Source organism: Esox lucius, chromosome 7 (genome assembly GCF_011004845.1).
Source record: "Esox lucius isolate fEsoLuc1 chromosome 7, fEsoLuc1.pri, whole genome shotgun sequence".
Lineage (NCBI taxonomy): Eukaryota > Metazoa > Chordata > Actinopteri > Esociformes > Esocidae > Esox > Esox lucius.
This window is the reverse complement of record NC_047575.1, coordinates 24,169,692-24,197,207: the sequence shown is the minus strand read 5'-3', so window position 1 is coordinate 24,197,207 and position 27,516 is coordinate 24,169,692. Positions and strand designations below refer to the sequence as shown.

At 40.8% G+C, this 27,516-nt stretch overlaps 2 protein-coding genes across 3 annotated transcripts; one reads left to right on the top strand and one right to left on the bottom strand.

Moving 5' to 3' along the window:
• The first annotated feature begins 4,015 nt into the window (after positions 1 to 4,015).
• rps6kb1a (ribosomal protein S6 kinase b, polypeptide 1a) lies at positions 4,016 to 20,020 on the top strand. The gene is made up of 14 exons (XM_010870714.5): positions 4,016 to 4,245; positions 6,101 to 6,144; positions 6,439 to 6,559; positions 6,660 to 6,728; positions 7,723 to 7,870; positions 8,733 to 8,790; positions 13,442 to 13,633; positions 14,694 to 14,784; positions 14,949 to 15,056; positions 15,204 to 15,266; positions 15,382 to 15,459; positions 15,582 to 15,689; positions 16,212 to 16,306; positions 16,505 to 20,020. Exons 1-14 carry the CDS (start codon positions 4,174 to 4,176, stop codon positions 16,776 to 16,778), a joined length of 1,521 nt encoding a protein of 506 aa, XP_010869016.1. The 5' UTR covers positions 4,016 to 4,173; the 3' UTR covers positions 16,779 to 20,020.
• Positions 20,021 to 20,799: 779 nt separating this feature from the next.
• Positions 20,800 to 27,091, bottom strand: rnft1 (ring finger protein, transmembrane 1). Of its 2 annotated transcripts, none has more exons than XM_020047809.3 (9): positions 26,907 to 27,091; positions 25,920 to 26,386; positions 25,354 to 25,430; positions 25,175 to 25,275; positions 24,644 to 24,797; positions 23,898 to 24,056; positions 23,729 to 23,794; positions 23,454 to 23,597; positions 20,800 to 21,964 (listed from the first exon to the last, which is right to left on the bottom strand). In XM_020047809.3, exons 1-9 carry the CDS (start codon positions 26,930 to 26,932, stop codon positions 21,830 to 21,832), a joined length of 1,329 nt encoding a protein of 442 aa, XP_019903368.1. In that variant the 5' UTR covers positions 26,933 to 27,091; the 3' UTR covers positions 20,800 to 21,829. The 2 variants fall into 2 exon arrangements, with proteins under 2 accessions (XP_019903368.1, XP_010869018.1); XM_010870716.5 differs by having other exon boundaries at positions 23,454 to 23,555; positions 26,907 to 27,090.
• Between the last annotated feature and the right edge of the window lie 425 nt (positions 27,092 to 27,516).

Genomic DNA, 27,516 nt, shown 5'->3' with positions numbered 1-27,516 from the left:
AAGCACATAAAACATACCATTAATTTAGATGAAGCTCAGTGAATTAGGATTAAGCTACAGTATGTGAGAGACAAAATTAATTAAGATTAATCTATAAGTAAAGCATCAAATTAAGGAATAATTGTCCAGGTTATTGGCTCTATTATAAAACACTCCTTGGTAACATCTCATAAGCGCCCTTTATTGGCACTATAATATAACTGCAAGGCTAAATTGGTATGAAAATTATTTCATCAACACCCAGTTTCTCACTGCCATCTACAGCCAACAAGGACCAATCACACAGTTATTCTGGTTACAGGTTAGATTATAAACACGCCTTGCTTCACTAAAATCAAAACGAACTAGATCTTTTTTTTTTTTTAACAAAAGAGTAGATTCAATGATGGCTTTAATTAATTCACATTATGTGTGGTTCTTCTTAACCATAGTCACATGACATGCCCCCACTCTGTATGGTTCTTCTTACCATAGTCATTGGTAAATACATTGCTGGGTTGTGTCTGAAAATGGCTAGGCAATTTCATCACGGCAACTCATAATGTGACTCAGTAGTGTGTATGGCCCCCACGTGCATGTATGCACTCCCGACAATGTCTGGGCATGTTCCTGATGAGATGGCGATGGTGTCCTGGGGCATCTCCTCCCAGACATGGATCAAGGCATCAGTGAGCTCTTGGACAGTCAGTGGCGCTACTTGGCGGCATTGGATGCATCAATAAATAACGCCCCAGAGGTTCTTAATTGGATAGTCAGGAGAATGTTCATCATCCAGGAACTGCCTAAAACCTCTGGCCACATGAGGCCAGGGATTGTCCTGCACCAGGAGGAACCCAGGGCCCACTGCACCAGCGTAAGGTCTGACGATGGGCCTGAAGATTTCATCCAGGTACCTAACAGCAGTCAGGGTACCGTTGGCTAGCATGTGGAGATCTGTGTGATTCTCCAAGGATATGCCTCCTCAGACCATCACTGACCCACCACCAAACCTGTCATGCTGGATGATGTTGCAGGCAGCACAACGTTTACCATGGCGTCTCCAGACTCTTTCATGTCTGTCACATGTGCTCAGTGTGAACTTGCTCTCATCTGTGAAGAGAACGGGGCGACAATGGTGGACCTGCCAATTCTAGTGTTCTCTGGCGAATTCCAATCAACCTGCAAGGTGCTGGGCTGTGAGCACAGGTCCCACTAGAGGAGGTCAGGCCCTAATACCACCCTCATGGAGTTGGTTTCTGACAGTTTGGTCAGAACCATGCACACCAATAGCCTGTTGGAGTAAATTATGTAGGGCTCTGGCAGTGATCCTCCTGTTCCTCCTTGCACAAGTGAGCAGATACTGGTCCTGCTTCTAGTTTGATGTCGTTCTACGGCCCTGTCCAGCTCTCCTCGTGTAACGGCCGATGTTGAACCAGAGAACTGTTATTGATTTTGGAAAAATATTGGCTGGGCTGGCTGGGCTGCGGTTGCCAGCAACACGTTTCACAAGTTGTGACTGAGGCATGTTTATAAGGGTTGCATTTCTACTTTTAACAAAACTCTGTAAGTGTTTGAGAACTGAGGAGACCAATTGTTGTAGCTTTGAAAGTGAAATATGTTCCTATTCTTGCATGATATTGGGTTTCAGCTGCTCAACTGTTCGGGGTCTCCTTTGTCATTTTTTTTTTTTCACAATGCTCCAAATGTTTTCAATGGGTGACCGTTCTGGACTGTAGGCAGGCCAGTTTAGCACCCGGACTCTTTTACTAAGGAGCCATGCTGTTGTAATACGCGCAGAATGTGGTTTGGCATTGTCCTGCTGAAATAAGCAAGGCCTTCCCTGAAAAAGACATTGTCTGGATGGCAGAACCTGTACATATTGTTTAGCATTAATGATGCCTTCACAGATGTGCAAGTCACCCATGCCATGTGCACTAATGCACCCCCATACCATCACGGATGGGGTTTTTTTAGCCCGGAGGATGTAGTGTGCATTAATCACAAACATTATTTCAATTTCATTATTTTTATTTGTCAGACCACATGACAGTATTCCACTTCGCCTCAGTCCATCTTAAATGAGCTTGGGCCCAGGGAAAGTGACAGCTTTTCTGGTTCTTGTTTATATCTGGTTTCTTTTTTTGCATGGTAGAGTTTTAACTTGCATTTGTGGATGCAGTGACAAACTGTGTTCACAGACAATGGTTTTTCAGAAGTGTTCCTGAGCCCAAGCAGTGATTTCCACTACAGAATCGTGTCTGTTTTTAATGCAGTGCTGAGGGCCCAAAGATCACAGCCATCAAATATTGTTTTTTGGCCTTGTTCCTTGCGTAGAGAGATTTCTCTGGATTCTCTGAATCTTTTAATGATATTATGTACCATAGATCATGAGATCCCCAAACTCTTTTATAATGAGAAACGTTATTCTTAAATTATTGCACTATTTGCTCATGCAGTCTTACACGGAGTGGTGAATCCCTCCCCATCATTACTTCTGAAAGACCTTTTCTCTCTGGGATGCTCTTTTTTATACCTATCATGTTACTGACCTGTTGCCAATTAATCTAATTAGTTGTGAAAAGTTTCACCAGATAATTTTTTTGTACTACACAACTTTTCAGGTCTGTCCCAGCTTTTTTGAAACATGTCGCTGACAATCAAATTCAAAGTGGGCATATATTTTTCAAGGAACAATAAAAAGTATCTGGTTAAATTGCAACTTTTTCTGGCATGGAGAAGTTCATCTTCAGTCTCGCTAGCAATACAAGAGGGCAATACTTCCATTGCGGTCTAGCTGAACTTGGCTTGCCTGGTTTCTTGTTTTTATTGCTTCAAAACATTGTTCAGAAATAAATGGCAATTTATCGAAAAGGGCATTGACAATATTGTAGGCTATATTAAAATCAATATATATCCGTAGCTTTTAGTGTCTGATGTTTTCGTGTAGTCTGATGTTTTGCTTTACAACCACCAACATTATCAAAACGAAGCACAAACCCCAGGCATGCGAATGCCCTTTCGTAATCGTGAACACCCGCACTCAGATTTTACCCGCGCGAATTTAATTTGCTTGGGGCCACCAGCGATGTATTTTCGCAACGCAAATTACAGAAATAAACATTTCAGATTTACACCTGTACTCCTTAAAGTCAATGTCGACAGCAGCCAATTCTAACAAATTATTGCATTTTTCTGAGACCCAGAGCAAGCACATGGCCTAGCTATACCTGTACGGAGTTAAGGTGGCTGCATGAAAAGCAAATAATCATAATTTGGCCAAGTGCTTCCCGACACACCTTTCTTCCTCAAACATCGTGATAAATAACATAAAGGCCTAATGTTTTATCTTGAAGGAAGCGCCATGTTACAGCCAATCCGATTACAATATTTTAACTGGTAATGTACCGGATTACAGTTACGTTTTTTTGTCATCTGCTATTCCCCAACACTGTTTATTGGAGACAGTACACTACAACATTAATTTACAGCTCTAATTGCGTTGGTAACCGGGTTAAGTTCCTACAAATGGCACTGAGCCTTGGTATTTTGGCTATGTTTCGTAGCTCCTACCATAAATGTATCATGGGTACTAGATTTTCACCAAATTATTGATACAAAGGTGTTTGGTGTTGGAGTGGATCAAAATAGCTTAGTATCAATGTTAGATTATGACTGATTGACTTATCTACAATAATAATGTAGTATTAATGAGTAAAACAACATGAGTAAACAACATTTACTACTGTAATGTGAATGAATAAAGAAAATAAAGAGATGTATGATTCAAAATAGAAAAAAACATTGATTGTTATTTGTACAGGTACCGTTTGTCGCGTTGTTGTATGAAACAATGGAAACAAATCATTATTTCAATTTGAGACCATTTTATGAGAGAAAAATATTTTTTTCATGCGTGATTCTATTATAATGTAATCTGAAGTATTAAAAAGTACATTAAGTATTTAATACACCAGTAACCTATAGTCTTCATAAACATTAGACTACATACTAATTTCAGCAGTGCGCGTGCTCAACACTTTTTTTTTGGTATCCCCTAGGAATTTTGTTGGTTCGGCTGCAAGCGGCGCATGGCTTCTACTGTAGCCGGTTATGGCGCCGATGTATGTGTTTCTATGAGGCAGGGAGGAACAGCTTTTCTTTCGGACTGAGTGAGAAAAGGACCAAGAGAAGGCCATGGCGGGAGTATTCGACATTGATTTGGATCAACCGGATGAAAATGTGTCTGACGACGAACTCGAGGATGGGGTAAGTGCAGTAACGTTAGCCAGCTAACTAGCGAAGGTTACCCAGCAAAACATAACTACATCATGTAGCTAACTGTTTAGCTAATATGTGTCTGCTTGCTAGCTAGCCATGAAGGGAAGCCAAACTCTACTTGTCTGCAACCACGGACATAATGCCAATTAGCTAATGTGTGTATTTATTCATTATTACATTTTAACCTCCCAGCACACGACAAGCCCAAAGCTCAAGACCCACAAGAGCGGTAACAGTAAATTAGCTAGATTATGTTGGCGAGCAGCGGCTAAGAAAGTAGCTATTAGCTAGCGGAACCCTACCTAGTACTAGATACACGCAACTCCAGTGGAGCGATTGGTGTGGGCGGAAAGCACATCCAACGTCACACGATGGAGTTTTAAATCAGTTACTATATCTCAGCGCTCAAATAGTAGCCCATATTTACCCAGGTCATTGTCATGTGTAAATAGGGACGATGTTATGGTCAAAATTAAACGTTGGTGCTTCTGTTATACTTTGTATTCCGTAGTTTTTTAGGAACAGAATACTTCATGATGATATAAATTACTGTTTATGACAGCTTATTTCAGAACTAATCGAAAAAGGTTAACAGTTAAACTGCTATTACCATATTCACTCATTTTATTAGTAGTAACTAAGCAAGCAAGGAATTGTGTCCATATTAGCGATCGGATTTACTTATCGACATCGGCAGTTGCGCATCATTCGTAAATACATGGTCTGGGCTTTGCAAAAACAGTGGCGTGTGCCATCTCTATGGACTACTTATCATTCGTGGAATTGAATGTATCCCTACAAATCTACACACTTGTTGAAAATAGAATGTTCCCCAGGTAGTGCCACTTAAATGTCTGAAAGTTCAAATTTTCAGCGGGCTAGTTCACTCAAATAACAAAATGGCATTTTGGTCTCTTTACCCTGTAAGCATGTCTATAGACAAGGCTTATCAGGAATCAATATTTTTGGTATTATTTTCCCGGCACTGTTTCCAAATGCTCGAATTTTGGCATTTGTGGCACAAATCAAATCCGTGCCCAGAGACCTGTATTAGGATTTTTTGTGCATCATATCCAAATTGTACAGAAGTATCTGAAATTGATTGTGTCAGGAAACATACTGTCAATTCGTTTTATTGGAAGACTAGTACTGTAAATTTCATTGTTCTATGCAGTAGCAGTTCATTGAATTAATATTAAAATACCAAATCTTATAACTTTATTTATATTTAAAGACCTCTATCTGTTCATTACATTTTTATTGTTTATTGTATTTGTGAAATTTGACCTAATATCATACCAAAGTAACAGCCCATTAGAAACTCCTAGAAATAAGTAGTTATCATCTTAAATTCTCCTCTTTGAATCAGTTTTTTTAGTTGCAATTTACATTCTTTAAAATTCATTAAGCAATACTAAATAATGAATCGAAAATGTATTAGTGAATTACAATGTTCCACTCACTTAGAAGACCAGTATGGTCCAAAAGCAAAAAATGACTGGGAATGATTTTCGGGAAGGCTTGCTGCAGCCATATTCAGTTGTACTTTGTCTTGAGATCTCTTTGGCTTGATCCTCATCTGCAGCAAATGAAAGGCTGTAAGATTATTGCCTTTCATTGGCCAGTCAAGATCTTTTCACGTTTTGGTCCTGACAAACTCCATACTTCACATGACTGTTTGGCCTCATTTTCTTTAGGACATTGCAATCAGTATGAAGCTGTTTTCTTGTACAGGCAATGATTCTATACACTTCATAATTCATTTTGCTGCTGATTTCAGCAGTTATATTATCATGTATGTCCTTACATGGAGAGAGATCTTAATACAGTTTATTTTTGCCAGACCCAAATGAGCGAATACATGGAGCAATGCAGCGCTATTGAATTGTGAGTATTGACATCATTGGTTAAGCCTGTCAAGTTCTTTAAAAGTAGTGCTTCTTAGTCATGTTTTGAAATTCATTTTTTAAATGTATGTGTTTTTTGGCAAAAGTGATCAGATTTCCTTGCTGAGATTAATAACTTTGTCTAATATTTGTTAACTTTATGAAACCCATTTGACCACATGTATTTTCTGGTTTTGTAATTCAGGTTAATTCAGTATTGACTGACTACAGTCAACTGTGTTTCATATACACTAGGACAGTATTTACCATGGTTTGTTTTCATTTTCTTTTAAAGTAACATGGACGGCTGTGAAAAATTCGAAATCTCTGAAAACAGCGTAAACAAAGGAACAGAGCAGATTCGTCCAGAATGCTTTGCATTGCTTCGGGTTTTAGGGAAAGGAGGCTATGGAAAGGTAAGCTATCCCTCGTTATGTATTCCCATGCTTTGTCCTAAAATAGATCACTTCAATAAAGTGGAATTCCTGTTTTACCTTTCCCCATATCACTTTTAAGGTTTTTCAAGTTCGTAAGGTTTCGGGTGCCGCTTCAGGAAAAATATTCGCCATGAAGGTCTTGAAGAAGGTGGGCTACCCCTAAGTAACGGCTTTCTTAATTTCTCTTAGGTTTATTGTTTATGTTGCCCTGATTGGACATTGACTCACTTGTTGCAGCAGTAAACAGGGCTCGGTGCATTCAGGCATGCAGTTAGAAATAAGGCTGTCTTACCCATAATTGTTCTCCCTATGGTCTTAATGTCAACTCTGCCTTTGTGTAGTTGATGATTGCCTGCCTGGTTTTCATCTTGCCCCTAGAACCCACCTCTGTTTCCCAGAACCCTTTTGAGGTTTTGGTAATAATGGTTCTGTGTGTAGTTTTTATAGTCTATATTTACTGTGGCAACCATGCCGGAGCTAGGATCCCAGGTTCCCGATGTGCCTCTGTTACTTAGGATTAATGCGTTTTGCCAGCCAGCAGCCATCATCATTACCTTGAAATCTAAGGGTCCCACCACTCCTCCTCATCTTGAGGTAAACATGGTTGACTGGTTGTAACCTGCCATGTCAGAACCCAGTACTGTGTGAAGTGGCGGTCAGCAGAGCCCTGGGCTACTGCTTGTGTTCTGCTCTCATGCTCTGCCACTGGGCCCAGGCTTAACTGAACTCAAACAGCACTAGTATTGTTTCCAATGGCTGAAATAGTTAGAATGTTCTGGATTCCCATACCTAAACAAGATTTGCACGTGTTCAGGACCCAAGGGCGTCAATAACGGCATTACCTTCACTGGGCTGGTTAGAAAAGAAGGTTCGGGAATAATAATCTAAGCCAGATGCCGTATGAACATTTCCACCAAGTTCCTGTTATGTCAGTTACCTACCTACCGTGTTGTGTCCAGCTTGACAGACCATCTGATCAAGTGTAGCGTTACCTTCTAAAATACACATCGCACCTCACTTCCTGTGTGTTAATGTATAGTTGGACTCCCATACTATTACTTGATCGTTACCCCTACATGACATGCTTCTCTTTCCTGCCACTGACGGGGCTTGACGATCCTTTCCTCGTTGGATCTCCCCAGGCCATGATAGTTCGTAATGCCAAGGACACGGCTCACACCAAGGCAGAGAGGAACATCCTGGAGGAGGTGAAGCACCCATTCATAGTGGACCTCATCTACGCCTTCCAGACAGGCGGCAAGCTGTACCTGATCTTGGAGTACCTCAGCGGTGAGTGGCTGGGGCCTGTTGTGGGCGGACCACACAACACACCACTCTTCTCTTCTCTTAATGTTTCAAATGCTGTGTAATCTTGTTTTAAACACACACAAAAAAAGCATGGCCAACGGATATTTTAATAGCCCATGTGCTTGTTTTCGGCACCTCTGTGCACCAATTCCGGTGGGGTTACTTGCACAAGGGGCAAACTAGTAGCACATAATAAAAACATCTCGCCTTTGACTGGTCTTGCCAAATGGTGGATATTGATGTGTTGCCAGTCATCCTAGGACATAACACTTGTACAGTATCATGGGGGGTGAAACAGCACAAACGGACGGTCCGCCAGGAGACTGAATCAGCGTTGTCCACTAGGCCTGTCTATCGGTAATCAAAAACTGCCAGGCAATGGAATGTTGTGTCTAGCAGTGCCTTGGCTTGCATGTCTTACCACTTAATTAAAGCAATAAATCGGTGCCCATCATCAATTAATAGACTAGGATATTCCACACTCAACAGACCAAAGACTGAACACCAACTGGTGAGCAGGTGTGCCAGCACAATGGAGTAAGGGGAGGGGATCATCTGTATTGCACAATGTCTTTGCCAAAACCACCCTAGAATGTACCTCTTTCCTCTGGTTTATTTACATTACTCTTTCACCAGACCTTTACCAAGTTAGCGCCTAGCCAGGTCATAACAAGGCAAAGGGTTTTGCGTGAACTGTACTTCTATTATCTTGTGAAGTGGACTGACAGATTAATGGATGTTTACTTTAACAGTTTAGTTGAAATATTTCAAGGTTCACACTGATAGTACACACACAATGTTCACATACAATGGCCCTGTTAAGTCCTGTAATTTTGATTTGCAGGTGGGGAGCTGTTTATGCAACTGGAGAGGGAGGGGATCTTTATGGAGGACACAGCGTGGTAAGTGACCCCACATGTCGGGGATGTGTCTGTTGTGTAAGGAATAGATACAACAGTCTAGAACCTGCAGTCCTCACATTTTGTGTCAAGAGAAAGGAAATGTACAGACGGGTGAAAAATTAAAGGAAAAACCAACATGAAGTGTTTTCACTACAAGCCGCCAGAACAGCTTCAATGCACCTTGGCATGGATTATGAGTCACTAAATTTCTACTGGGGGGATGCAACACCATCCTTCCAAAAGATATTACCTCATTTTAATATTTTTTTAACTATAGTGGTGGTGAGTGCTGTCTAACACTTTGGTCAAAATCTCTCGTAGTGGTTCAGTTGGGTTGAAATCTGTGGACTGCAACGGCCATAGCATGATTCGCACCATATTCCTCAAGCCATTCAGTGCCATCCGTGCTCCAGTAATGAACCCTCTTTCCAAGTCACTTAGGGCCTTTCCTCATGCTGACTTGATTTAAAGTGGAGGTCTACTGGGCCAGCTCAGCATTTTTATACATGTTAATTGCTTCATTGTGTCATGAAGTACACCTGTACGGAAGCATCAGCATTTATTTTTCTTCACTCATTCCAGAATTTCCTTTAATTGGTCTCCTGTCTTTATGTAATGATCACATAGCATAAGGTTGCTAAGGGCATATTGTTGCAGTCTGTTGCCCTCTGCATTGTTCATCCCAGCAAACTCCAATTGGTTCATTGAAAGTTTGCATTACATTTCTTTGGTTGCAGCAAAGGTTCTCAACTAAACATTGCCCAGTTGTGGTAAAGATTATCCAGTGTTTTTAAGAAACATTTGCCCAATGTTTTAAGAATGCTCACAGAACACATAATGCCTGTTCTTTAACTAAAGGTTCAGAATGTTTCAAATAAGAATGGTGGGACTGTTTTTGAATCTCTTCAAACTCTTTCATTGATACAATTAACCTAATAGGGTAAATGCGGAGACTATGCATTAGCGTATTAATTCTTAGCCACTATCATCATTAGCTTACATAACCATGCATACGCTAATAAATATACATTGTCCAATCAAATATGTATTTTTACCTACAGTTCGGTCCAGATAGAATTGGACACTGATACAGTTTTAAGTTAGTTAAATAATGAATATGGCTTTAATTTGAGGGTATTCACTTCCACATCCAAAGTGGAAGGAGGGTTTAGGAATTACAATTCTAATATGTAGCCCCTTCTTTTTCAAGGGACCAAAAGTAATTGGACTATTGACTCAAAAGCTGTTTCATGGACAGGTGTGGGCTATTCTTTTTGTTATTCATCAATTAAGCAAGTAAAAGGTCTTGAGTTGATTCCAGGTGTGGCATTCCCATTTGGAAGCTGTTGCTGTGAACCCACAACATGCGGTCAAAGGTGCTCTCAATGCAAGTAAAACAGGCCATCCCTAGGCTGCAAAAAAAAACAAATCCATCAGAGAGATAGCAGGAACATTAGGAGTGGCCAAATCAACAGTTTGGTACATTCTGGAAGAAAAAAAAAACACTGGTGAGCTCTGCGACATAAAAAGGCCTGGATGTCCATGGAAGACAAAAATGGTGGATGATCGTAGGATCCTTTCCATGGTAAAGAAAAACCCCTTCACAACAACCAGCCATGTGAAGAACACTCTCCAGAAGGTATGATTATCATTATCCAAGTGAACCATAAAATGAAGACTTCACGAGAGCAAATACAGAGAGTTCAACACAAGGTGCAAACCATTCATAAGCCTCCAGAATAGAAAGGCCAGATTAGATTTAGCCAAAAAACCTCTAAAAAACCCAGCCCAGTTCTGGAACAGCATTCTTTGGACAGATGACACTAAGATCAACCCCTAACCAGAATGATGGGAAGAAAAAATATGGAGAAGGAATGGAACGGCTCATGATCCGGATGAAGTTTGAAGTGTGTTGGCATATATTGGAGATTCAGCTAAGTTGATTTGACAGCTTCACTTTACAGATGGACAATGACCCAAAACATACTGCAAAAGCAACCCAGGAGTTTTTAAGACGAAGAAGTGGAATTTTCTACAATGTCCGAGTCAATCACCTGATCTTCATCTGATCGAGCATGCATATCACTTGCTGAAGACCAAACTTAAGGCAGAAAGACCCACGAACACAGAACAACTGAAGACAGGTACATTAAAGGCCTGGCAAATAATCACAAAGGAGGAAACTCAACGTTTGTTGATGCCCATGTGTTCCAGACTTCAAGCAGTCATTGACTGCAAAGGTTTCTTGACAAAGTACTAAAAATGATTTTATTCATGATTGTGTTAATTTGTCCAATTACATTTGAGCCCATGAAATACTGGGACTGTGTATAAAAATGCCCAAATCCATTCTACTTGTTGTTACACGGCTCTTCCAAGCAGAAAGTCATGTGGATCAACGCGTGTAAAAGGCTCACTCACCTGACAACCTCCTTTGGCTTTGGACACCTGAGCAATTTGAGGGAGTTGCTAGAGCGCAATGAGCAGGAAATCCCTGCTGATGTCTTCTTTTTCACTGAGCAATATGGGCCAATTTGTCTTCAGGTAGGTGCAGTGTCAAGACTGGATCTGGTCCTAGTTCAGGGACTGATCTTTTGCTGCACCAAACAAAAAAAGTTAACTGTCTCTTTGGAAGAGTAGGAATATTGTGCCATCTGAAAAGTGTTTGGATACAGCCCGAGTCTAGGTTTCCTATTTGGAAAGTACATTTACACATGCCAATCATTTTACTTTAGACAACCTATAGGTTCAGAATATACAGTCTACTTTGTTACATTCAGTGGTGTCTTTGGCCTGGTGAAGCAGGTTCAATGTAGTGGACTTTGCCTGTTGGGTTTACGTCTTTGTTACTGCACATATTGTTTTCACCAAAATCAGGTGCTGAGTATTACAGACACATTACCAGCTGGTATCCCTCACAGAATTATGTTATAGTCTGACAATATGACATAATTTAGTAGGCAACCATTTGGATTTCCAGCCATGTATCTATGGGACTGGAAATGGTCAGCGGGGGAGGCAAGCAGATGCTGTGGTTAGCTTCGGAACATATGTTTTCCTTCCCACAACGGCCTCTCAATCACCAGGCCAGAATTTAGTGTTTTTATTCATACATAGAAACTATCCCCAAAGCAAGGAAACACCCTCATCTGTGATTCACCCCCCACCCCATGGCAACACATTTTTCCTGAGGAGACATTGCTGAGGACGTCAAAGGTTTCCAAACCACAAAAGAAGATTGTTAGAAAAATCTTTGAGTTCTTAACATTTTCCCAGAACATTTAATTTGGGTGTGGGGATAGGGTGGATACGAGAGTTTCTTAAAACAAACAAAAAACAAGTTGTGTTCATTGTGATGACATTCACACAATGTTTAACATTACCATAATGTTGTAAACATCTTGATATGTCCTGTAAATTCCCCCAGAACATTTAATTATGCAAGAATATTTCAATCACACATTGTTCCACAATTTCCAGGAGAAAATTACGTTTTAAGTGTTTGAAGAATGTTTTAGGTGTAACATAATATTCCAAAGATCTTCAAATTTTACACATATATTTTTCCTTGTCTTGGACCTCAGAATACTCAAGAACATTGGACAGTTTAGGTCAATTTTTTCACCGAAGGCATCGACAGTGCTTGGTGGTTAAATCTGCTGTATTTTTTCCCAAACTTTTTATGTATCTTTAATAAGTGTTAAGGATACCTAACAAATAAAAATGTGTTCTGGGAATGTTCTTGTGAATGTTTTAATTTTTTTGCAAAGGTTTTGCAAAATAAATGTAGGTGCTGAAAATGAGTGAGTGTCAGTTTCTGCAACAACTAGGACCGTTGTGATGCTCTGTTTCTGCAACAACTAGGACCGTTGTGATGCATGATGCTCTGTTTCTACAACAACTAGGACCGTTGTGATGCGTGATGCTCTGTTTCTGCAACAACTAGGACCGTTGTGATGCTCTGTTTCTACAACAACTAGGACCGTTGTGATGCTCTGTTTCTACAACAACTAGGACTGTTGTGATGCTCTGTTTCTACAACAACTAGGACCGTTGTGATGCTCTGTTTCTACAACAACTAGGACCGTTGTGATGCTCTGTTTCTACAACAACTAGGACCGTTGTGATGCTCTGTTTCTACAACAACTAGGACCGTTGTGATGCGTGATGCTCTCTTTCTTACAACAACTAGGACCGTTTTGATGCGTGATGCTCTCTTTCTTACAACAACTAGGACCGTTTTGATGCGTGATGCTCTGTTCCTCTACTGGTTTGGTCCTGTGGCTACAGTTACATCATTGGTTCAGTTTTGTCTTACTGTTCTGTTTTACTTTTATTCCAGCACACTTTCCTGTCTGTCTCTCACAGATGATCTGAAAACATTCTTACAACATTACGTGATTTTGCTGGGATGGTCTTTTAAAGCGCAAGACACGGTTTTGAATGTTCTGGGCAATAGAGGGCAGCTTAAAGTGAATCAAAACTAAGGCATTTTGATTCACAGGCAGTTTCGCTTAATACCCGCTATTGATTTTTTATGAATGTTTTGTCATACTTCCTCCCTGTAACTATATAGATGTCATATTTTCTGAGGCAAAGATACAGCATACTATGATTGGATCAATGTAAAAGTAAGTTTTTTGTTCTTCAGCTTTTATCTGGCAGAGATTTCCATGGCTCTTGGACACTTACACCAGAAAGGCATCATTTACAGGGATCTAAAACCAGAAAACATCATGCTCAACAACAACGGTCATGTCAAGCTCACAGACTTCGGCTTGTGTAAAGAATCAATCCACGACGGCACGGTTACTCACACCTTCTGTGGCACCATAGAATACATGTAAGTCTCCATACTACAGTTAACATCTTAGTCTGTTTAAACCGCCCGTCAATGCAGAGCAATAAAACCATAAATATGGAATTTTATTTTGATTCAATAATGATAAACAGTGACTACAGTGAAGTATTTGGACACAGATGGATACTTTGTTTTATTGTGTATTTTGATTTTAAATGATGCAATGATTATGCGGTTAAAATTACGTCACATTTTGTATACAATGACCCCAACTAAACATTGTCTGCCGTGCAAACGACATGAAGTTATAAACATCCGCCTCAGAATCATCAAATATGTCTGCCTTTCCCATCAGCATGTTTTATTTTAAATAGATTTTAGCTAACCTAGGTTAGCTGGGTTTAGTTACCTGGGTTTTGGTGGAACATAAGCACATGTTACGTGGGCTGCACAGGTGAGCAGCATCACTGACACTATTCCTTTTGTTTCATATATAAGTTTAACTGGTTGACTAAGTTACATCTTTAGGTAGCATGCAGTCAAATTTAAGACATTTGCTTTTTGGTCCACACAACACTTTTCAATAAAGTCAATTTCTTTCCTAGAATTTAGCTTTTTCTGAAAATAATTGTGATATCCAGTTTTTCCTGCTTCGCAGAAACTCAGTGGAGTATGAAAAGTCAATGTTGACAGCCTGTATCTGTCTTCTGATGCAATTCTAGTTGTTATCACACTGCTTGCTTAAACAGAAAGTCTAACTAGAATCCTTATATGCTGGGAGAAACACTCTGGTCTTCCACCTCGATTGAGCTCACAGGCAACCAAACCCCCATAAGGAGTGGCTAGAGTGCAAATAGGGCCCAGAATTTAGAATTTGTTATAAAATGCTAAAAAAAGAAGAAAAACTAAACTTAAATTACCCGAAAAGCTATTAACACAATGTGGTCATTATAATCACATTAACAGTTTTTACAATTACATGTAATGTGATACGTAGTGATACATATACTTCTGCTTGGAAAAATGTGCGAGTTTGGTTGTGCCCCGTATAGGCCTACAGGACTGTCATCCTCACACACTCCCCTCAATGTTGCCTCTTCAGGGCCCCAGAGATCCTGATGAGGAGTGGACACAACCGAGCTGTTGACTGGTGGAGCCTGGGAGCTCTCATGTATGACATGCTGACAGGAGCAGTGAGTACAACTCCGTCAACAGAGACATGGGTTTTTGTTAGTGAAATGTTTACTCGGTGCACAACCGCTGCATATCGTTTATCAGTGTTTTGATGGCTTCGTATTTATTTTAAGGGGGAAATTGTGTCAAGTGTTATAGTTGTAAATACCTTGTTACTCCACAGCCACCATTCACTGGGGAAAACCGGAAGAAGACCATTGACAAAATTCTTAAGTGCAAACTGAACCTGCCACCTTACCTCACACAAGAAGCTAGGGATCTTCTCAAAAAGGTAGGATTTCACTGTGGTAGCTGGCCCTGTGTTAATAATGGAGACCATTCTGTGCAATTTCAGGTAAACTGCCACCTCATTGTTTAAAATCTGATCCAATAAGCAGGCTATGTATCTATAAAATGCCTATCATTCCCTCTGTTCCAGCTGCTGAAACGCAACTCCTCATTGCGCCTGGGGGCAGGCCCAGGAGACGCTTCAGAAATCCAGGTAAAAGACAGGGTCCAGGTTTGTTCAGTCATTGCTAGTGGATGTGAAAAGAGAACCTTTTTCCTACGGACTCTGGCTTCCTCTCTAGGGAAAGTAATGTTGTTCTGTTCTCCAGAGCCACCCATTCTTCAGGCATATTAACTGGGATGATCTTCTGGCACGCAAGGTGGAACCTCCATTCAAGCCTTTTCTGGTGAGCAATCATTCCATGTTCATAGTATTTCCAAGGAGAAGAGCACCTGTATCTCCCATGTCCTTACTGTCCTACAGAGACTTATTAGAGCTCACAGTTTCCCACCTTTCCTTCCATTGCAGCAATCAGCTGACGACGTGAGCCAGTTTGACTCAAAGTTCACAGACGAGCCTCCCGTGGACAGCCCTGATGATTCCACACTCAGCGAAAGTGCCAATCAAGTCTTCCTGGTAGGCACTGTCCATCTGGTCTTGTGTTTAACTGGACACTGTCCATCTGGTCTTGTGTTTAACTGGACACTGTCCATCTGGTCTTGTGTTTAACTGGACACTGTCCATCTGGTCTTGTGTTTAACTGGACACTGTCCATCTGGTCTTGTGTTTAACTGGACACTGTCCATCTGGTCTTGTGTTTAACTGGACACTGTCCATCTGGTCTTGTGTTTAACTGGACACTGTCCATCTGGTCTTCTGTGTATTTGTTTAACTGTGGCTGCACACACACAACTAGGCAGAAGGTAGACTGTTTTTGGTCTTTTTTTAAATGACAGATTGTTCTTACGAGAAATGGTTAATGCATTGCATCTGTTCTTTTTATTTCTGTTTTACTGGAAACAGTTGAGTGTTCGGCTCCATTGCATGATATAGTTAGACTGTCATTGCTAATTCCAGCTGTGTTGTTGTGTGTTGTTTTTGCTATAATGAATCTTGATGAGACTAGCTGTAATCCTCCCTGTGACATCCTTCCCACAGGGTTTTACTTATGTAGCCCCTTCTGTGCTTGAAAATGTGAAGGACAAATTCCGCTCACCAAGGAGATTTCTGGGAAGTCCGAGAACACCAGTGAGGTATGTGGCATTTCTATTGTCGTAAGTTCCTCTAGGTTTTCCAACAACTACAATTAAGTTTTCCTGCCGACCAGGGGTTGAATCCAGGATAATTCTGTTTCTGTTGAAATGTCCCTAATCAGTCTGCAGTCTCGCTGCCAGTACTCTAATGCCCTGACTATTCTAACTGGCCTCTGTACTCTGCTCCTGTCCCCCCAGCCCAGTGAAGTTTGCTGGGGGGGACTCCTGGCCCCAGGCCCCGATGCAAATCGAAGCGTCGTCCTTGCTTTCTCCTGGGGGCTCTGGGACTGGGGACCAGTCCATGGAGGTTGGTGTGGAGCAGATGGACGTGAGCTCCAATGCAGCCGAGGTGTCTGCTCCTCTGCCCATCAGACAGCCCTCTGGCAACACCACCTCAGGTGGCCCCTTCAAGAAGCAGGCCTACCCCTACCCAACCTCGAAACGGCCAGAGCACCTCCGGATGAATCTATGACCTTTAGCTCCATGTAGAACTTGGATTTTCTAACCCCTACTTTATTTTTTATTTTAAAAGACTTGTAGAAATGAAAGAAATGACTGATGGCCTGATCACCAGCTCCTGCAGTTGCACCTTTTGGTTCTCCCTCTTTGACTCCTTCCCCAATGCTGTCTGGTTGGGCAGAGTCCAACAGAGCCAAGAACTAACTGTAGCAGCATCTGTTAGGAAGCACCAAACACCTTGCCTGTCTACAAATCCACATGAAACTTCTGAAATTAGTTTTGATTAATCACAGAAACCCATTTTGTACAAAACCTCTCCTTTTAACATCACACAAACAACTTCTAAATTGATAGATTCAGTCTTAAAATATGTAGCAGTCAATAGTACAACAGAATTAAATTCAGGACAAGCTGTTAGACAAGGAGCTCCAGTTAGGCAGTGCGAGGTCTTTGACTTCCTTATGCCCTGTAGAGTGGGGCTGAAGAATGCAGTGCTGATGGTGCTGCCTGACACTGCAGGCCCTGGCCTTGCTTTACATGTTTATTGGTGCTTTGCACGGGGTCCTGAGTAGGGACCGTTACTCTTGTGGTGGGTTTCACCGATTTAGCCTAGTCTTAGAACATCTCCATTGAACTTGATTTGTTGTTTTTTGTCCAGGGCTAGAATCAATGTGTGTCTATGAAACTGGTCCCTGTTGAAGTATTGGTTTTCCTTATCAGGAGTAAGATATTGTTCTCTTCACCTGTATAACAGACATTGAAGGCTGTGTGGGTGAAGATGATTCCCACTTCAATGCCTCTGCTTCTTTTTACAACCTGCCAACAAGGACTTGCAGGATACAGTATCGATAGAGAACAACAATAGATGGAAATAATCACAATGAACACAGAACACTTTGTTTAGTCAGTTCCTCTGCTGTAGTTTATTATGCTGCTTCATAAAAAAAAAAAAAGCTGGAATCCACAATGCCTTTTTTCTGCTTTGACTGAAAGCATCCAGTCAGGATATATCTTGTATAATGTCTGGGTCATGTTCAGTTGAAATGTTTTGATACTGAGTGAAAGTAATTGAGAACAGATTTCTGTGAGCCCACCAGAACGTGTCCTGGGTGTAACATCAATGACGCAGGAGGGAGCGTTCAAATAGACCGGGAAACACCGTGCTGGCTGTTTCAGCTAAACGCACCACCTCCTGCACCATCTACTCTTCAATACCAAATGCTGACATGGCCAGACCAGTCTGACTGGATCTCTCTCGGTAGATGGAGAACACTTGTGTCTGTCTCTGTATGTAGTAATTGTTTGCATTGAATGTAAACTGACTAAACGCTTGTTCAAGTACTCAGATAACCCGTTTGAATTATGTCTTCGATTATCATGCATGCAGGTTTACTGTAATATTATGGACCTATTCTTTCTCTGGACATCAGACCATTCTTATTCAATCTCAGAGACCAACTGAATGCTTGTCTTCTGAATTGAAAGAAGCAAAACATGGAGTCCAAGTTCTTGTCTTCACTGCCTATTGGTGTTTAGCTCATGTCCAGGTTCCATCTGTCTAGAAATGTACCTGGCTAGTTGCTTCACAGACGCTTCCCTCAGTCTTTATGCACCCTTGGTGATATCAGTAGGGCTCGCAACTTTTCTCTGGTTCTATTTTGACTAGCGATTGTTGACAGTTGTAGTGTGGACTTGAAGCTGTTTTATGTATGTTGTCTTTTACTGTCTGAGCCTCTGGAGAAAAGCCATTTGACTCTCCTCTTCCCTGAAACAAATGCAACACAATGATAATCCATCAGTACGGTTCCATCTAGCGGGAGGTAGCATGCTGCCTGAGACCTTAATGTTCAGTTATTTATTGGTGCAGAGGCATTACATTTCTGCCTGTAGATGAAACCATATACTTTCTTCAGTGAGTTGAACGAGTTTACAACCACGCCCACCATTGATCTGCTATTATCAGACTCTCAAATAAGAAAACGTTCACATTTAACCAAATGTCTGTGTGCTACCTGATGAACATGTTAACATTTCACTTCTAGAAACAAATGCCTCATATAATAAGCAAACAATTGTATTATTCTGCTGCCTTTTTATTTTTTAAACCAGGCAGTTTATTTGGGCTTCTCTAGATGTTTTGTCGTACTCCATGACCGAGTGCTGTCTCCTCTTCGACCCTAAATCATGGTCCAGTAAAAAAGGGTTGTGTTTATACACTCTCTGGGTGAATATGCATCCCACTCCTGACTAAGGATTTCCTGTTCTCAGACTGCTGAGGTTGATTAAAATAGACGTTATCACCCGGTGTCTGTTCATCAGTGAAGGAAAGTGCTTTGGCTTGAAGTTCCTTTGGATGATGTATGTGTGCTTCATGGCTTACCTTTTAATATATTTTTAACACAACTTGTATGGTAATTTGAGATGTTTCCATTGCGCCAGTCACACTATGCAAATGTATTTATTGTATATTTACTTTTAAGTCAGGCACACATGGAGCTTTGTAAATTACTTGGCTTTACTTTGTTAAAAACAGTGCTTGAAATAGGTGCTAGGAATGTTAATATTTAGGAGATCCACAATACTTTTGATCAGGTCTTCTATATGAGGAACAAGATCTCTGAGTAAAAGGTGGTAGAACTTTGTATTGGTGAAATTGTCCCCCAGTTGAGCACTAGTTAAACGTGTTTCTTTCAAGGTATACGTATGTGTATATGGTTATTTACAGTCACTCTTGAAACCTCATGCAGCGTTTTATTCTTTCAAACTACGATCAACGTTCGAAATGTCTTAGACTACAAAATGGTGCGAAATACAATTCTGTTGTACTCCGGACAATTTCAGTAATGAACCTTTTGATCAACTTGTACCTGCTTCTTTAAATCTAAACTTGAAATGTAAGACGCTTGAGTGTGGAGAAAAACCACACTGATGCAAAAACCAACATTGGGTGGGGGGAGGGGGGGGTGCCTTGAAGAAATTGAAATGTGTTTCTATTTGCAGATGTGTATGTATGGTATTGAATGCTATTGATACAGAGGATGATGGTTCAACCATGTTTCTCTCTAGTGGTGCAGAATCTCTGAATGATGATGTGGTTTTTCTTTGCTCCTCTAACCTTTGCTCCTTTAAGTTGGTAGTGAAGTGCTGTGAACCATATTCAAATGATCAAAGTGTGATTTATCTCAAGTGGTTCTGGAGCTTGAGGACCTTTTGTATGCTGTTCAGTGTTCAACTGAAATAAAAAAAAAAGAGTGAGCCTTTGGGAACATATGATTGATCAACTCATTAGAAGAACACAGCAAACAATCAGTCATCATGGCTGCCTTTACACAGGTTTCCGATCTTAATAAGTGGTCTTTTGATTGAGTATCTGTCAAATCCGATTAGCTCTGGATAAGATGTCATGTTTCATGCATTCAATGATCATACAATTGAGTTCCACTTTGCTTAGTGTAGGCTGTGTCTGTCATTCCCCTCTATTCTGGCAAGAGTGCAGTGTGCCACATTTAGATTATTATGGTTATAGTTTCTACAGCTTTATGTTCAGCTTTAGGAGAATATACATTTTAGAACAGTGTTTCTCAACCCCCTGGGCACCCCCCTGCCCTGCATGTTTTAGATCTCTCCCTGCTCTAACATACCTGATGTAGCTCATTAAGGACTTGATAATGAGCTGATCATTTGAATCAGGTGTGACAGAGCAGGGTGAGATCTAAAACATACAGGGCAGGGGGGTGCCCAGGAGCAGGGTTGAGAAACACTTTTTGATGATCCATTGTAATTTAAAAATGTTTAGGGAAGATTTTAATGAATAACACTGATGAGAGCAGCACAGCCTTTCTTCCCTATTAGTATCAGCACAGTCAAAGAACATACTTGGCAAACACTCCCTCTGCCTGGGCTGTTGGGTGTCAGATACATATTTGGCTATTAAAGATGCATTGTTAAATTACTTATAAGCCTACGTTCCCTCACTACAGAGAAACCAGGTTAAGATAACAGTCCGCTTTAATCAGAATACAAGTAGGCTATAATTGAAAAGAAAAAATGTTATTTTATTGATTTGAAATACTTTATGCAAGAAAAACACTGATTTCACAACAATGAAATATGGTAATAAAATAGATGCATTCTCCCACTCTTTGGTTTTTGAAAAGGATGTAATTGCATCATAGCTTTTTTTTTAAATGGATCAAATCTAACTCAGGTTGCATATTTTATCTGAGAAAAAAATCTCAAAGATGAGACTTCATCAGAAACAAATGAAAACCAAAAGAACTTAACCATTGTCTTTAACTGATTCAACATGTTGAGCATATTTAGTTCTTTACCCCACTACTAACAGTGTGCCTTTATCAGATACAAAACTGCATTGCTTTGCAACTCCAAACAAAGGTTTGGGAGGACTGGAATTTACCAAACAATGTGTTTGTGGTCTACATTTGTTCTAACTTAGAGGAAGTGATATTAAAAGTCTGATTGAAATACTACTACAGTATATATTTTAACATTCCTCTCAAGAAACCACCCCTACTTGCAGGTAGTTCCCGGTAGTTCCCAGTATTCCCGGACTAGCGTTTCCCAGATACATGTGTGCTGGCTTATAATCAATGGCAGAAACTGCTACGGTACCAAGCTATTCCCTGACAGTGCTAATAAAGACAATCTGTTCTGTTCTCAGCTGGTCATGAAAACATTTAAATATTCCACGTCATGAGAAAAGAAACGGAGAAAAGGAAAGGATAGAAACTAAAACCATCTGTAGAGGGCATGTAGAGAGAAACCTCTTCAGTCAACCCGTTGTGTTTAAGTAACTGTGGCAGAGGGGGTACAGTAGCAGCAGTAACATGCCACAGTGCTGAATGAGTCCCAGTCCCACTGTTAATAGTATGTGCCCTTACTGAGTGACATCAGCCAGTGGTGGGAACAGCCCTTTGTGAATTGAGGAACAGTGTGGTCCCCTGCTTCACAAGCCAATGAGGCGTAATCAATAGTACTTTCATTCACATCTAAAGCAGTGTTCAATAAAGAGTTTCTCCACCTCGTTTCATCCACTGCCTCTTCTCAGTAGATTTGGAGGTACGGCGATGTGGCCCCATCCCTCCACTTGTGGACCTTGTCTGTGATGGCTGTGCGGCAAAGTGGACATGTCTTCTCCCGGTTGAACCACAGAGCGATGCACTCAGAACAGAAAATGTGCTGTATTTGAAAGAGAAAGGGAACGTCTTGAGCTGGTTTCACAGAAACATATTAAGGCTAGCCCCTAACAAAACAAGAAACCAGGCAAGCCAAGTTCAGCCGGCCCGCAATAGAAAGTATTGCCCTCTTGAGAACCCAGGTTGCCCAAATGAAAGGCTGTGTCGTTACCACTACACCACAGAGCTCTACGTTCAGCGGGTGTCAGTATGGCCTCTTGGGTCTAAGAACAAACCCTCTTTTGCAACTGGCAGTTTTAACAACTAAATGGGCCATTCGTGAATTATATTGACACAGTTAAACTGACTAACGTTTCTTACTAAGTTTACCTCCACCAGAAATAGCATCTATGAACTGTTCGCTTTTGCCACTGGCCGTTTGAACAGCTTATTAGCCAGTAATAGGCTTTACCGGTATCTACTAACTTACTGGAATAGTCATAGGAATTGAGCAATTGCTAGCGAGTCAGCCAAAGCTATTCAATTTCATGGCATATGAACGTATTTTTTTATTTCATGTCATAACAACATACTTCTTTCTTTCATTCGTGAATGACATGGATACGATAACTATCAAGATGAAAAAGTTATCACATTTCAAGTGAAATGACGAGAGAATCGTGGAAATGAAAAGAATAAATCAGTCGTTCACAATAGATTTGAACTTGAACCTTCCACGTGAGAGGCACTGTCTTTAACCACTACGACACAAAATTACGCATTTCACTAGTCGCTAAACACCATTGAACATTGTGTTAAACGGACTTACGTTTCTTACTAAGTTTACCTCCACCATAGCATCTATGAACTGTATTGCTTTTGCCACTGGCCGTTTTAACAGCTTATTAGTCAGTAATAGGCTTACTAGTATCTACTAACTTCTTAGGAATAATCATAAGTATTGAGCAATTACTAGCGAGACTGAAGATGATTTCCATGCCAGAAAGTCGCAATATAACCGTATACAGTTTTATTTAAGGCTCACTTTAACGTAACTACTGTATGTTAAGCCAGCAAATGTATTTGTCTATCCTGACCCAAAACGCATGCACAGATGCGTACTTCGAAAATCCACCAGAAACAGTCACAATATAACCGTAAACGGTTTTATTTCCGGCTTACTATAATGTATTCAATGGAGGTTTTAGCCAGCGAAGTTTGTCTGTACGGAATAATCCATACTTCACTTCGCTTGCGAGGAGATACGAACTCTGGACCTATAATTCACAGGTCCGCATCTTTTTTCATCCAGGGCTAGACTAAATCTGTCTGTGAAACCAGCCCTGTGTTCTCAACCATGTTAAATACATCTATCCTCTAGCCACTGAGCATCAACTCAGTTGTTGCTTGCTCTTGGTTTGATGCTGGGTATCTATAAAAGCAATTTGTGACGTCTGATGTAAATAAGGCTTTATAAAATACATTTGATTCAGTATGAGAGCAAAATGTCAGTAATAAGTATTTCTGTCAGTGGGGTGGGCGGTGTCTCTCACCTGGCACAGGAGGGCTCGAGGGTCCCTGTACTCCGCCTGACAGATAGGACAGATGCCCCCAGCCTCAACACACTGGCTCCTGGTGGCTGCTGCCCCTGTGTGCTGAGTAACACCGCCACGCGCAGTCAACACGGATCCAAATGCCTTAGAATGGCCCATGTTATACTCACGCAATGCACAGACTACCCATGACCAAGCTGAACAGCGTGTCCTAGACAATCTAGTCAGCCCACACACATACCACCACTATTTCACAGAAGTTTAAAATACTGTACCTCGCCACTGAGAAAAATCCTCACAGTTTTCTGTAAAGGACCCCACTGTCCATACAATCCTAAAAGCTACATTAAAAAAAGTTACATTTTAGTATATTTTCAAATGTGTAAAGAATGAAATTAAGATTAAGTTGTTGTTTTTTTACTTTCAAAATATATTTTCAGTCACCTTGAGTATGAAGTAGATCAGAGCCAGCAGCACTCCCAGGGTCAGGCCAGCATTGCCGTCCACCTCTTGGTAGGTTACCAGGTAGCGGAACCACAGAGGGCTGGGAGCCAAGGACTGGTACACCTGGCCCACCTCTTCAACCAGCATGAACCACCGCCCCTGGGGACAAACATGCCTGGATGTATGTTTTCCTTTAAACCTTAGGGAACGGGGAACCCATGTCTACAGATAGCTGCTGTGATTTCTGCATCTTCGTTGTCGCGAGGCAGTAACTGCAAATCTCATCATGCATTCTTGCATCTCCGGCTACATGTGTATTTCAAAAATGGTTTGAATGGAGTGAAGGCAAACCTTCAGGAAACCTCCCCACAAATGCCTATAGGCATGGGTTTGTTTTCACTGCCTTTTCCTTACTGAACAGGAAGCATTTAAGAGTTGTTCTATACATGTTAGTTTGCAGGATTTCAGAAAACAAGCTTTGGAAACAGTGCACTCTATATACAAATGTTAGTTAATGAAGACATTACAACTCCTTTACTTTAACACTTTACTGAAGAGAAAAAGGAAAAAGGACAATTAGGCATCACTACATAAAGGCTATGATAAAAGTTAACTTTCCCAAGCAAGACTGTCAGTCCATGATGTATTGAACAAATCAATGATAATTGTTGTTGAGGATCAGGGTTTGTGTTCTGATCACAAACTGCATAAGCAGGTAAATGATATGAACAAATCAATGATATTACCTGGGCTCTGTAGGTCACCAGGTTAGACGGCAGCAGTAGGATAAGGCACTTGAACCCCATGACGAGGAACTTGAGTATGAAGTTGGTGACGCCCACTGCCCATAAGACTTCCCAGAAACCCAACGGCTGAACAGCTGGGCTCAGGAAGATGAGGCTTAGGAGGAGAGGGAAAGATGGATAGGGATTACATGTTGTATTACCATGAAATCATTTAGCAGATGCACTTATCCAGAGTGACAATGGCTTCAAAAAGTATTCAGACCCTCGCTTTCTCCAGATTTTATGTGACCGAATAATAATTGTTGACCGAATTAAAAGTGTAAAACTAAAATCCCTCATGTACATATGTATTCAGACCCTTTGCCATGACCCTCCAAACTGAGCTCAGATTACAGTGGCACAATTCAGGCATCATAATGTTAACTTTAAATGTCCACATTGTATATCAAATAAGGTTGTCCCAGTCTATTGTATTCTGTTGCGATTTCTGGTCGACTGTGAATTCGGGGGAAATTGAAATGTCAAGCTTACCAGTAGTAAAGTGTCTCAGTGAGAAAAGTGTAATAAAGCAGGAGTGTGGAAGATGCCAGGAAGAGGAGCAGCCATACGCACTCCATCTTTGACCGACGATCCTGAGAAGAAAAACTTGCAGAATCAGATGCAGACTAGACAAAGTGTTCAAGAGACAGATTTTACTGTTCGTGATTTACCTGAAGAAAGACTTGGGTTTGAATGTTCTTATTCGCATGAAGAAAAGTTGTAAACAAGCCAACTCCAACTGCTAGACCTGCAATAAAGTCATGAAATTTGTTCCTGACTGTATGTTAAGTTAGTAACAGTACAAGTATTTGTACTAAACCATGGTACAGGGTAGCTCAGTCTGCACTCTGAACACAAATACAGAAAAATATAGCTGGCAAATATTACCCATAGTTCTCTCCTTGATTTTTTTCCCCTGTTCTTTGAAAAGGTTTGACACAAACACTTGTTTGGGAAAATGAATAGACCCTAGATGTGCTTCTGTGAATCTCATAATGATCACTAGACGTTTGCTGAACAGGTGAGAAAGGGACATTTGTAAAGTTACTCAAGCAGACAACAGACTAAAAACCTACCAAATCATTCTTGTAATGTTTTTACATGTAATTGATTTTATTTGTATTTATTCAGTACTGACCAAACCAAGCTGTCCCGTAACATGATTCGGTATGAACACTGATACCCCTCTACTTTAGGTTGATACACTAACGCTTTCCATATATGTTATCTGACTTACCTAGGGCATGCTGGATGACCAGTTTAGCACACAGGATGATTATGAAAGGAAGACTCTTCTGAACCCAGCGGAAAATGTAACGCAGCTCAGAGAACGAGGTGCTGGGCTCCCCTGACTCCAGGTCAGGATCAACCTGGTCTGACTCACTGGCATCACTGTGAGAGTGCTGGTTTCCCCCACCATGTGAATGAGAGTGGCCGTGGGAACTGGTTCTGGAACTGGCTCTAGACCTACGGGATGATGCCCCTCCACATGGGTCCCCGGGCCCACCAGAGAGGATAGGTACCCGGACCTCGCCACTAATCTCTGGGATGGCAGAGCCCCCAGCAGCGCCTGCCGGTGTCCTGGTCAGTAGCTCCGGCTGTAGAGTCAGGGACAAGCCATTTCCTGCCTGATGGGCACCCAGCTCGTTGGAGTTAGGCTGCATCACAGTTAGGGGATTCCTCAATACACTTCTGGAATCAGTCCTTCAACAACAAATTATACATTAGATTAACCTGCTTATCGTGTGCAGATGTTAGCTAGCAATTTAAGTTAGCTAAGCTTAACGTTCGACGTTACAGGGTGTTGATAGCTGAAAATAAATGTAGTATAGCTCATATTATTTGATCTCGGTACATGAGTCAATTGATTCATAAAATGTGTTAACACCAACATACCAATAAAAGTGTATATCTAGTTCTCTTGTTTCATAGGAAATGACAGCTATCGTTACCAGACGATATAACTGTACTGTCTTCAACTGTTTAGCAGAGCAAAATACGCCGGAGTATAGTGACAAACGGTGCCAAAGTGACCGTTCATTGTCAAATATTACTAGATCAATTAGGCTGTCTTTGAGCCTTTTTTTGCCACTGATGGCATTCGAGTGATTGCATTTGGTTGATAATATGCTAAATAACTAGCTAGCTAACTAATGTTAGCAGCTAACGTTAGGCAGACGATATGTCATCTCATTAGAAATGAAACCAAAATAGCATAAAATACCTGTCATACTGAGTCCGGAGTTTCATGATAAGCCACAGTTCTCCATCTATTAATCTGTCCAAAACATAAAATGAACAGAAAGCAAAAATAAAATAAAATCTAACAGAAACTACCAACTCACAACCTAAGCCATAATAAGCCTTTCGGAGACATTATGTATACGGCAGCGTCAACGTCGCGAACTGACGTAAAATTGGTCAACTGTTGAATAGAACTCCATAACTTAAGAAGGAACGAACTTGTCAGAACTATGATTATTTAATTTGGATATAGGCTTAAATCACCTGAATTAAGTAATTACCTTTGAATTATCATAATACTTAATTAACGGGGAAGCAGTGGTCTGACTGTAAATGAAGGAACTTAGGAGACTTATTCTTAATATTAAGGAAACCATCATTTTATTTTCGAAGACAACTATAATCAGTAAAAAAATAAACACTAATCATGTTAATTCAACCTAATAATCTCTCTTAAAATATGTTCAGAACCATTTCCATGTTTATTTTCTCATATACACTGATTTTGTTGTGAAAAAGGCATTTACAGGATCAAAAAACCCACTCTAATTTGCCTACCACCAAAACAGCTCAACAGAGGACACAATTTC